This window comes from Ciconia boyciana, chromosome 21, assembly GCF_034638445.1.
Source record: "Ciconia boyciana chromosome 21, ASM3463844v1, whole genome shotgun sequence".
Lineage (NCBI taxonomy): Eukaryota > Metazoa > Chordata > Aves > Ciconiiformes > Ciconiidae > Ciconia > Ciconia boyciana.
In genome coordinates, this window is record NC_132954.1 from 1,018,998 (window position 1) to 1,031,380 (window position 12,383).

At 66.5% G+C, this 12,383-nt stretch overlaps 1 protein-coding gene across 1 annotated transcript in view; it reads left to right on the plus strand.

Annotated features, from left to right (window-relative positions):
* Nucleotides 1-513: 513 nt before the first annotated feature.
* The window catches only part of FOXO6 (forkhead box O6), a 41,048-nt gene continuing 29,178 nt past the window's right edge, over nucleotides 514-12,383 (plus strand). The window contains exons 1-2 of the mRNA XM_072885116.1: nucleotides 514-908; nucleotides 1,056-2,109. Coding sequence (XP_072741217.1) covers nucleotides 1,672-2,109 — 438 coding nt within the window. The 5' untranslated portion in view covers nucleotides 514-908; nucleotides 1,056-1,671. The remainder of the gene's footprint in view (nucleotides 909-1,055; nucleotides 2,110-12,383) is intronic.

Genomic DNA, 12,383 nt, shown 5'->3' on the forward strand with positions numbered 1-12,383 from the left:
CCCGAGGCCACGGGGACGGCCCCCCCCCGCCCCCTCCCAGTCCCCCCGCGGGCGCAGCCACCCCGGGGCGCGGGAGGCGGGGCGGGGCCTCGGGGCCGGGGCGGGGCTTGCGCGGAGGGGGCGTGTCCTCCGGGCAGGGGGCGGGGCCGGGAGGCTCGGGGCCGGGGCGCGCTCGCGGGGGTCTCCCCCGGCCGCGCCGGCGGGGGCGTGTCCGCGGCGGGAGAGGGGGCGTGTCCCGCAGTAAAGGGGCGTGTCCCGCGCCCGGCCGCGGCGGCGGCGGCGTTGCTCGGGGTGACGCGCGGATGCAGCCGGCTCCCCTGACGTCACCCGCGGGGAGGGGCCGCTCCCCTCCCCCCTCCCCTCCGCGGAACGTCCCGCCGGCGCCGCGCCAATGGGCGGGCGGGGGGGGCGGGTCCGCCGGGCACCGCCCGCCAATGAGGCGGCGGCGGCGGCCCCGGGCGACAATGGGGGGCGCCCGGGGCGCACGTGGGGCCGCCGCCGCGGCCGCCGGGGGTCCGCGGCCCGGGGCGGGGAGCGCGGTGCCGGGGCGCTTCGTTCCGCTCCGCTCCGTCCCGCCCCGCCCCGCCGCTGCCCCGCGCGGCGCTGGGGCACTCCCCTCCCCCGCCCTCCTCCCGCCCCTCCGGGCCCTCCCCCTGTGTCACGGCGGCGCCCGCATTCGGGGACGGGCACGGCGGAGGGAGGGAAGGAGGGAGCGAACGAACGAACGAGCGAGCGAGCGAACGGCGGCCGCCCCAGCATGTGGCCCGCCCGCGCCGTGGCGGCAGCGCGGCGGCGGCGGCGGCGGCGGGCAGGTGCGCGGCCGCTGAAACGGAGCGGGGGGGCGTAGGGGCGGGGAGCCGCCCGCCCGCCCCCCCGCCGCCGCCGCCGCCCTCGCCCGGCGCTGTCAGGTGCGTGCCGCCCGCCAGCATGGCTCCGCCGCGCCGCCGGACTTAGCGCCGGGCCGCCCGCCGCGGCCCCGAGCCGCCCGGGGGGAGGCTGCGCGCCCGCCGTGCCAAAGGCTCCCCCCCCCATCCATCCCGCTTCTCCCCGCCCAGGTGCCCCGCCGCCCGGCTCCGGAGTACGCCGGTCCCCGGCCGAGGATGCCGCCCGCCGCCGGTCGCTCCGCTTCATCTGTTGCTGCCTGACCGCGCCGCCAGCCCGGTGCAGCCTCCGCCGATGGATGCGGCAGCCCCCGCGCCCTGCCCGCCCGCAGCCGCCCCGCTGCCTATTGTGCCGGGAACGACTCCGGAGCTCCGCGGCTGGTAAAAAAAAAAAAACAAAAAACAAAACAAAAAACAACAAACCAAAAACCAACCTCCCCGTCTCGCCCGGGGCCGGAGAGGCGACCGATGAATATGCAGCATCCCCCCCGGCTCGTCTCTCCCGTTAGCCGCCCGTTCGCCGGCGCGGAGCCGGGCAGAGCCGCCTGCTAGAGCTCCGCCGGACTTCGGGCTGCACCCCCGCCGCCTGCGCCCCTCCAGGACCCGGGCGCACGGAGCGGCTCCTCCTTCCCTTCTCCCCCTCCATCCGAGCTTGGAGCCCTTCTTCGCACTCCTCTCCCTCTCGTGTTTTTGGGTTTTTTTGTTTGTTTTTTTTTCGGGTGGAAACCGACCGTAACTCCGGGGAGGGGGTTGTTGGCGGGGGGGGGGGGGGAGCGGCGGGGAGGGGACCATGGAAGAAAAGCTCCAGGCGCATCAGGTGGAGATCGACCCGGATTTCGAGCCGCAGAGCCGGCCCCGGTCCTGCACTTGGCCTCTCCCCCACCCCGACTTCGCGGCGGAGGAGGAGGATGGGGGCGCGGCGGGAGGACCCCCGGCGCTGGCGGCCGGCGGCGGGGAGGGAGCCGAGAACGCGGCGGCCCCGGCGGAGCGCAGAGCCGCCGCCGCCGCCTCCCTGCCGCCCCCCGGCGCGGACGTCGGGCAGCTCCGCAAGGCCAAGACCTCCCGGAGGAACGCCTGGGGCAACCTCTCCTACGCCGACCTCATCACCAAAGCCATCGAGAGCTCGCCGGAGAAGCGCCTCACCCTCTCGCAGATCTACGACTGGATGGTGCGATACGTCCCCTACTTTAAGGATAAAGGAGACAGCAACAGCTCCGCCGGCTGGAAGGTACCTGACCCCCCCGACCCGAACCCCGGTGCAACTTTCCCCCTGCTCCCGCAGGCGCACCGGACTCCGGATGATTCCCCGGGGCAGCCGGAGCTTGCCCCTGGCCGTGGGGCTGGGGGGATCCCCGCTTTCGTGGCTGGAGGGATCAGGGCTCGGTCGAGCTTTGGGGAGAGCCCGTGCCTCGCGGCGTTGCGCGCTGGAGCCGGGGCGAGCTTGTCCCCGGTTCACCCGCTGGCCTCGGGCCGGGTGGCGCGGCAGGGCCGGGGCGCCGTGCTGCCGTCCTCCCGGGAGGTCAGGGAGAGGGGACGGCGGCGGCGGGGAGGGTGGTGGCGGCCAGCTCTCCCGCTGGCCTGCGCGCACCGGGGTACGGTGCGTGACCGCCCCGCCGCCACGGCTCCGCCTGTCCCTGCCCGCGGGCACCCCAGCCCTGCCAGGTCCCGGAGCGCCGGCGGCGTGCCCGGGAGGACAGCCGGAGGGGGGGCCGTCCCCAAGCAGGTGTCGCCGGGCTGGCTTTTACCCAGTTCTGGGTAAAGAGATGCACTTTTACCCATTGCGTCTCCCCCGTCCCAGCCCCCGCCCTCCCCCGGGCCGCGTCCCCCTCCCGGGGGGCCACGCAGGCAGCACACGGCCCCCGCGGCTCCACGCTGGCTTTCCCCGGCTCTGCTCCCGGCTGGCACCGGGGGCTTGTCAGAAATCCCCGGCGCAGGCAGCGATCCCCCTCTTGCTCGGTGCCGGCTGGGGCTGCATTGCACCGGCCATCCCGGCACCGGCGAGCGCACGGGGGGTGCCAGGCCCTGGGGGGTCACACCGGCCCCTGCGGCCGGCACTCGCCCGGCTCTGCGTGGGGAAGGGGGAAGAGATCGCCTGCGTCCAGATGGTGTCAGTAAAAAGGAGACGGTTTCTCTTAAGCCCTCCCCTAAGCCCTGTCACCTCCAGTGTGATTAGTGTGTAACGAGGCTTCGGGGGCTCTAATACCAGCCTGCGGTCTTGGCACGGCGTGCCCTGGCTCCGTCGGAGGCGGCCGGACCCGGCCCGCCCGGGGGGGTCCTCTTGGTTGCAAACAGGGCTCTTTTGGGGCAAGGAGGCTGGACTCTCTCTGTGGCACCCGCGGCCGGGCCGTGGGAGCTGGTGTTGTGTGGAGGCCGGGCATCCTGTCTGCCTTGCCCCACTCATGATGGGTGGGCATGGGGCAGCCGGTGTCCTCCCGGTGTGGAGATTCACCGGGGGAGGGTGTCGGGGGCTGCGGAGGGAGCAGTTGCATGGGGGTCTCTCAGACCTCCACCCAGACCAAGACCTGGGTGGCCTTGGGCACTCGCTGGGGGAGAAGGGTCTCCCCAGGGCTCGCACCCATTGGGGACAGTGGGGGGCATGCACTGATGGGGGCTGGGGACACGGCGGGGATGTTTGTTGGGGCTCTGGACCAGTGGCCGGGAGGGCTGAGATGAGGAGCGAAGGGATTCCTGGGCAGCCGTGTGTGTCACCGGGGGTGTGGGGTGCTTGGGGACCCCCCCGGCCGGGTATCCCTGAAGGGCAGCGTGGGGGAGCGAGTGTGAGGGGACGGAGCCATGAGCAAGTTTGTGTGCCCAGCCACGGCTGGGCGGGAGCGAGGAGGGGGATGCTCGTGTTTCCCGGTGCTGGCGTGTGAGCCAAAGCCATCGAGCAAAGCCCTCCACGGTGGGATGGACCCCGGCTGGGGATGGCAGGGCCAGCAGCCATCCTTGTCACAGGCGAGTGCTGGGGTTTGATCCACCTGCAGCTTGCACGGGACGGAGGAGTGACCCGTGTCCTCTCTGGGCGTGCCAGGGCTTGCACAGGGGACAGTGGCAATGTGCGGGTGTGTCTGTGCAGGTGTGTGAGGTGGCACAGGCTTCCTGTCCCACCTACGCCGGCACCGGCTTTTGGCCCCTGGGCAAGGACAGGCTGTGACAGCAGCGTTGCCTTCCCACATCTGTCCTGGCAGAGGTGACCCTCGAGGGCATCCTCCCGGGAAAGCAGGAGTGGCCTTTCCCCGTGTCAGCTGTCACTGGGGGTGTCCCCTGATGTGTCCAGAGCCACGGGAGGGCCAACACCTTCTCCCGGCAAAGCCTCCACCAGGGAGCGTGTGGGAGCAACGCGGGTTGTTCAGCCCTGTCCCTTGCCCCCCACGCCCTTCCTGGTGTCCCTTGGGGTAGGGATGGTGCTTGGCCTGCGTCCCCATACCGGCGCTGCCCAGGGTGCTACCAATGGAGCCCCATCACCCGGCATGGGGTTTGGTGGCTTTCTCGAGGGGGCTGCGTCCGCAGAGGCTTCATGGGTGCGTGATGTGCAAGGGGGGAGGGACTGGCTCGGGGTCCAGCTGCCGTTGGGCACAAAGGGGCATTTGCAGGCACTGCTCGCTCGGGTGGGCTCACCCGGGTGCACCCTGGGATGGGATGCTCTCCCCCTTCCTGGCCCATCTCCACGTCGTAGCGGCTCCGCCGTGGCTCTGCCTATCTTCCCCTGGGCTGCGGGCCGGTGGCTCCACTGCCCGGGCTGCACTGCTGCTGCCTGCTCCCTCTCAGCAGCCCCCTTGCCCCTGTGCTGGCACCGTGGCTTAAACCTCCCAGCCCAGCACTTGGCCGGTCATCGCAGGGCAGATGGGAGGGCTGAGGGCTGCCCAGCGAAACGCCCTGCCTGCACACCGGGCCTGGCAGGGCACGGTACCCTGGGCCTGTTCTGATGCTGCCGATGCCCGATCCCCAGCTGGGGCGGGTGGTGCGAGGGCTGCAACAGCCCGGGGAGAGGATTGGCGTGCAGAGACCCCCGTTGCTTGGCAGTCTCGTCGGACACCAGTGTGCCAGGGTTTAAACACCTTCCCCACAGCCCCGTGTCCCTCCTGGCTGTCCCCTGCCCCGGATCCCCTGGGTGCCCTTGCGCATCCTTCCCCGGGCCAGGCTGGCAGCTCGTGGTGCTGCGAGAGCACCCAGAGCGCTGGGCAGTCAATTTTGTAGTAAAGAGCTGCTGATGGCTTAGTAAAGAGCCGCTGGAGATGCCATGTCCCTCCTGCCCCAGGCCTGGGAGAAGCGTGGTGGATTTAAAGCATCACCAGCACAGCAGTGTCGGAGCGGGGGTCTCAGGTAATGGGCTGCTCCTTTAATTATCTCCTTCGCAGCCTCCCCGTGCCAGGAAAGGTGGGATGGCAGAGGTATGGGAGCCCGGCCAAGGGCACGGCATCCCCACAGGGTGCTGGCTGGACTGTGCCGGTCCAGCAGGACTTCTCCAAACCCCCACTGCCCTGCTCCGGCACTGGGAGGACTTTCCCAGCACAACCCCTTCCTGCATCTAGCCAGCCATGGGGATGCTGCACCCGCACCTGGCCGTGGTGTCCGATGTGTCCGTTGGGAATGTGTTTTCCCAGGCTGGTTAGTTATCTCTTGAGGGGAAGGATGTGGGCACGGGGTGCCTTTTGGGGTTAGGCCTCTCCTTCCCCACCAAGCTGCAGGTTGCATTATGTGGTTTTATGGCGAGGTAAACCGAGGCACAGTACCTAAACATCTCGTCCGTGCTCAGCATCCGGACCAGGACCCAGCCCTGTCTAACGGGGAGGGGGGCATACTCTGGCCGCTGCCCCCCTGGGCTGTGCATTCCCCAGGGCTCCCCACGCCACGGCGGGCTGGGCCGGCACGCTGGGCTCGTGCACCGGGAGCTGCCGCTGCTTCCCGATGCAGGGCAGCAGGCGCCCGTTGACTGACAGTTCTGCTTAATTAGGGAGTTGTTATTTTATCAATTCCAAAGCGCTTGAAGTTTTCTGCTCCAGCTCACGCTTTCCACTTGTTAATGGGAAACCAACACCCTCCGTCAAAAAGGCAGCAGCACTGATGCATTTTAAAGGTTTCTGCTTGCTCTGGTTTGACATCCAAAATATAACAATCAAGCAATCAGCTGGTGGATGCCTGTTTGATGCAGCTCTGACAGCGCTGAAAACCTTAATTTCCCAGCCCTCCCCTACACCTCCTCCTCCTTTATATCCCTGCGTCGGTAGCATGGCGGCTGCTCCCGGTGTGGGGGACTGGGGCTGCGGGGTCCTGCTAGCCCACGGGAGTGCTACGTGCTCGGGGCAGGGGGGCTGCCATGCAGAGACACCCTGCCCGTCCACCCAAGTGCCACCTTCCCCTTGCAGGGCAGAATGGAAATGAATTGGGGAGAAAAAGGGGTGGAAAGGGTGTTTGGGTGGGAGCATGGTCTGAGTGGCCCGTGCTGCCCGTGGGGTCAGGGTGTACTGGGGTGCTTCACCTCCTTGCTGCGGATGGAGACCCCTGAGGGATGCCCCCATCTCTGTGCTAGCGAAGGGAGGCAGAGCCACGGCCTTGGCCCAGAGCACAACCCCAGCAGGCACTGTATGGACATGGCGAGAGCATCCTTCAGGGGAGCTGCTCCTGGCTCTGCGTACTCTGTCACTGATGCCACCCCCTGCCCGAGCCCCTGCCCTTCCCCTCTTGGATGGGGGCTAGTGCATCTGCCCGGGACGTTGCCCTGTGCGGCTGGAGAGGCTCGAAACCAGCGCTTGGGACTAATGGGGATGACTTTCCCCTTGCAGAGGGCAGCTTGGGTGCCAGTGAGGGAGCAGGCGGTGCCATGGGAGGTGGCGCAGTGGCGAAGGGGGGGAGTTACGGGGAGGATGGGGTGACACGGCTCTGGGGTGACACGGCTCTGGAGTGACATGGCTCTGGGCGTGCACAGCGGGCTCGCTCCCATTTGCACGGGGATTAGCAGCGTGCATGCCACCTGGCCCGGGGGCTTGGCAGAGGGCAGGGCCCCGAGGCACCGGGCTGAGTGCGGGGGCTGCCCAGTCAGGGCTCCTTTGGGGCAGTTTGGCTCGGCTCAGCTCAGCTCATGTATCCCCATCCTCTCCATATATGGAGATTTTTCCAGCAGCACGGAGAGCCCGATGCTCCCCAGAGAGCTGCCTGCGGCCAGGAGCAGAGGGGCTGCGAGAGCCCAGTCATCCCGGGGGCCAAGCGGGGCTGGGAGGAGGTCCTTCACCTCCGGGAAACCCGTCTGCTTCGTCCCCCAGCCAGCCCCCGGATAAGCCGTCCCAGCTCTCCCATCCCCACAGGTGCAATGCCCCTGGGGTCCCCCCAGCGTGAGGGGACCCCTCCACCCTTTCTTGCAGTACAGGTGGGGTCCCCCCGGGATGCTGGGCTGGGGTACCCGACCCTTCAGCATCCCGGGGCTAGAGTGGGGGACTCCTCGCCTGTCCCCAACTTCACACAGGGATGGGGGAACCCGCTCGCTTCCCCCCGACCTGCCGGGATGTGCTCCGGTGTCGCTGGTGGCACGGCTGTGAGGAATCCCCCGGGCTCCTCTCCTCCTTCCTGCCTCATTTTTCTCTCTCCTTTTGGAGGTTTTCATCTTCCTTCTAATTCCTCCCCCCCACCCCCCCTTCTGGAATCGCTTTTCATGCAGCGCTAACTGCTGAAGTAACACAAACCTGCTAAATGGTCCGGCTTTATGATAGCATAAAAATGATACTACAGCAGTGAGTGGGGCTTTATTAAACCCAAGGGAAAGGCTCCAAATGAACAGCTTGCTCTGCTCTTAGCTTCCCCACTGCACCCCCCCCTTTATTTTTAATAACCGCTGGAATATAAACTACAGTTAAGATCCTGCGGACTAGAAGAGTGCTCGCAGCCTGGTGTTATCTCTGTCTGTCCCTGCGCGTGGGTCCCTGTGTGCATCCCTCCCTCCTGCTTGCCCGGTGCCGGGATGTGAGGACCAGCATCCTGGGCTGGGAAATGAATTTCCTGGTGCTTGGCTTTGTACTTAAAAAGCCTCGTAAATATTTTGCAGGGATGCCGCGCCTCCAGTGGGTCAGGCCAGGTGTGATGTGGGAGTGAGCTGGAGCTCCTTGGCCCGGCTTCCCATCCCGGTGGGATCCTCACTGGGACGCTGCTGGCCGCGGGAGGTCCCCTGGGCTTCGGGAGCGGGGTTGGACCCCTGTCACCACCGTGTCCTTGCAGAGGGAGCACACAGGAAGGGGATGAATCTCCCCTCCCCACTGCCACAGCAGGGTCCGGGCACAGTCGGACCCCCAGCCCCAGGCTGTCCCCTCCGTCCCCAGGGTGCACCCCAAGCTGTGGTGTCACCTTGCCCTTGGGTCTCCCGTGGGGATGCTCTGGAGCTGGGTATGGGGTCCCCCCCTTGCCACCCCACTGCACCCTGGCCCTGCCTGCAGGGAGGCAGCTGCCTGCCCCCCTTCCCTCCCGTACCCACCGGCGGTGGGCTTGCTGCTCCCCGATCGCGTTACTTTTAATTAGCCCGATGCTTCCCGTCGGCTCCTCTCTCCCGCTGAAGGTGCCTGATTAGTGCTGAGGTGAAAGGCACTTTGGGTTACGGAAGGACACGCGGAGAGGCTCGCCTGTCTGCCGCTGAAGCTCATTTTGGACAGCATCTGTTCATTATTCTGTGGTGCCTTGGCGGGGTGCCAGCCAGGAGAACTGAAAGCCCCGGCACAAAGCTTGCTTTCACCCGCTGCGGGGAGGAGGAGGAGGAGGCAGCCAGTGCTGGGGGGGGATGCGGGGACCCCCAAAGCGGGCTGGTCCCTTCCCTCCTAGCAGGGATGCTCCAGCATCCTGGAGCATCCTGAGCTCTCGCCTGCTGCGGTTCTGGCCGTGGGGTGTCCAGGCCCCCCGGAACTGCTGCTGTGCTGTTGGGTGGGCGGCAGCAGGGGGGGCTGCCCTAGAGGCGTTAGCAGCAGGACAGGGTGACGTTGAGGTCTGCGTGGCCGGTGCCTACTTTTTCAGAAGGGGGCTCATCCTTCCCCCCCCGGCACCCCCTGGCTGTGCCCCTCAGGGCTGTGCCCTGCGCCAGGGCTCGGCAGCAGGGAGGCTCCCGGGCTTTGCTGCCTGCTGGCCCCCTGGGCACGGGTGCCGGGGTTGATGGCACTTTGTACCCACCAAGCCAGGGATGCAGCAGCGATGCAGCCCGGCTCGCTGCTCCCCTGGGGCCTGCGGGGCAGAGGAGGTTTCCCAAACAGCCCTGGCTGCTGGCAATGGGGGCATGCGGGGGGATGGCTCCACCACCTGGATACCCGGTGCGGGCAAACCCTTGCCTGCGCCTGCCCATGGGGCTGGGCAGAGCATGGGGAGCTGCAGGCAGCGATGCCGCACGGCATCCACCGCCTGTGCACGCACGTCTGAATTTGCACGTGTTCCCTCGCACGCCTGTGCGTGTGCATTCGGGGCGCGGCGCATGCACACGTGGCGCACGTGCGCCGGGCTCGCCACGTGCGCTCCCACGTGTGCTTGCACCCGCATGTTGCAGTCAGATGCGCATTGGGTGTGCAAGGGCAGCGTGGGGAAGGGCTCTTGAACACGCCTCGGCCTGGCTTGCGCCGCTGCACGGCCCTCCTGGGAGCACGGGCTGGTGGCAGCGTCCTCCTGTCCTTGGGGACCAGGGGGGACAACATGGCCTCACTGTGGGGCGGTGGGTACCGCAGGGGCTGGGTGCTTTTGAAGACGTGGCTGTGGCTCGGTGGGGGGGGAGCCCGAGCCAGGGTGCCAAGCAGCCACCTTTGATTTGCTGGGAAGGGAAAAAAAAAACCAACCCCAAAACCAAAAAACAAAGAAAAAAAGCCAACCCCAAGAAAGAGAAGAAAGGCGAGGGTTGTTCGGAGCCGCCTGCCACCTGGCGCGGTGCCAGCCTGGGGACGCTCCGGAGCAGACATGCCAAGCTGTAATTGCAGACAGGCTCATTTCAAGAGACGAGACGGTTATTTTTAACTCACGTTAAGGTAATGCACTGATCTCCTGCCTGCTGGTTCAAAAGTTCAAACACCCCCCCCCCAAAGCCCCATTTGCTCACCCACCCCATGCCGGTACCCCCTGGCCGGGCTCTAGGTGCCCCCTGGAAGGCGCATCCCCTTCCCCGCGGCCCCGCGGCCAGGCAGCCTGGCGCTGCCAGACACCCTCGCCCTCCCCGGGGCAGCCTTTGTGTCTCCCAGGGAGTCTGGCTCCTTTCCTGCGGGATTGGGAGGAGACCGCGGCCACGGCTCGCCCCGGGGTACAGAGGAGACGGGCGTTTGCGGGGCTGTGCCAGCTTCATGCCCAGCCTTGGCGCTGCCGAGGTCCCCAAGGGACAGCGTGGGGACTGGGCGCTGCGTGCCGGGGGGCCAGATCCTGCTTGGAGTCCAGTGGGAAAGCCTTGCAATGCTGTCAGTGGTAGCGCTGCTCGCTCTCCGAGGTCCCCAAGCACTTTCCAGTCACAGCCCCATGCGCTGGTGGCCGAGCCGCCCTGGGGACTGCTGGCATCTCCTCCAGCAGCCAGGCTGGCAGGGACGGCAGGGTGGTGCGGGGATGGTGGGATGCGGGTTCCCCCCTCCTCAGGCTCGCTGGGCATCCCCGCAGTGGAGGGCTGAGCCTCTGGGCCACCCATCTGGTTGGACCGGCCACTGAGCCCAATGCTCCCAGTGTCGGTCCACGCCGAGGACCATGCAGCCACCTTGGCCCTGGCTCTTGGCAGCAGGAGAGCCCAAAAGCCAGGCGCAGGGATCTATCAACTTTTTTTTTTTCTTAAAACATATTGCAGCATGCCAGGAGGGCCTGTCTCTGGGTGCCCTCTGCTCCTGGGGGAGCAGCTTTGCTCCCCTTGGCTGGGGAGACGGGATGTCACCAGCCATGTGGGACCCAAGTGGTGCCAAGCCAGGGAGTGTGGGGACGAGCCTGGCACCTGTTCCCCGACCTCTGCCCAAACCATCCAAAGCAAAAGCGGAGCAGAAACACTGCACAACACATCAGGTTTGGACCTGCAATAGCTGTAATTAATCCTTTGCTCCTCCAATCAGTCTCCCCCAGGAGCTCAGCCGCTTGGAGCTGGCGGGAATGAAGCCCTGGGGCACTCCTGAGCAGGAGCAGCGTGTCTGTCCCCCTGTCCCCAAATGCCCTCTCGCCCTGGTTCGTGGCGTCAGCAGTTTGCCAGACGGCCGGGAACTCCCTGTGTGACTGAGACGTCTTTTGTCCTTGGCCGTCACATGGCCGGGACTGCCAGCTGCAGGTGCTTCGCTGCTCCCTCTTCCCACTGCCATGGTTCGGCGTTTCCCTCCCGTTGGATGTGGCTGCTTTTGGCAGAAGCGCTGAGGTTCAGGGTTTGGGGGGACCCGAGGGGAGCTGAGACCCGCTGGCCACATTTCGTGGCTTTTTGCCACTCGCCCGGGCTCATTGCTGGCTCCTGTAGCAGCACATCGTCTGCCGGAGCCAATAAATCAGGGGGGATAGCCCGGCTGCGTCAGCGGTGAATTGTGGGGGCCGTTATATGTAATGAGTTCAACAAGGACAGCACGGTGCGAGCCGCGGGGGGAGCCTTACCACAATTATTCCTGGACTGTGACCCCAGCAAAGCAGGGGGCATCTCCTAGCCCAGCGGGGCGGCTGGCTCCGCAGGGGGGTTACACGGCCACTCGCTTCCCTGCTCCGCCTGTGCAGACCCATGCGATGGGGAGGGCTGCCTGCCATCCCCTCTGCACGTGGGGATGGGGAGCGCAGGGGGACTGGGGGGGGATCGTGTGGGTGCCATCGGCCACGTCCCAGCGTCCACCGATGCTGGGAGCAAGTGCCGCATCAGTGTGCACTGTTGTTTCGAGCATCCCTGAAGCCTGCTCAGGCTCTTGGATGTGTTCGATAGCACAGGACTGGAAACGCCCGGTGCAGCCCCCGGGGATGGGAGAGCTGGGGAGACCACGACTGGGACCGTGCTTGGGACCGTGCTTGCTTGGCACCACGCTTGTGACCTCCTGTAGCAGCGGGTCCGCTGGCTCCGTCCGCCTGCCGGTGCAGGGCACCGGGAACCATCCCGTCCCGCTGCACAGCCGGTCGCAGCTGCTGAGAGCCGACGGCTGTGGGGAGCGGGTTTAAGCAGGATGAAGAAGGGCAAGTCCCTGGCTCTGCAAGGCCACGCCAACGGGTTCAGGCAGCCAGGGTGCCACCTCCTGCCTGCAGCTTGCCTGGCCGGCAGCCGGCCCTCGCGCCCTCCCTGCCCCAGGTGGAGGACACGTGCGGAGATGCAGGGAAGGAATTAAGCTTGCGGAGCGACAGGCTCATAAATTTCAGCTTTTTTTTTTGAGACTGTCAAACCTATGACTGTCCCAGGGATGTAAGACAGCATTTTATTGCTGCCTGCTTGATGGTTGTTCCCTTCTCCTCTGCAGCTGTGATTTATCTCTGCACTTTGCGCTGATTGGATTAGAAGTTTAAATGCTAAGGGTGCATAACAATATATTTTTCTTATTAATATTAAAAAATCATTATTGGATTTTTTATAGT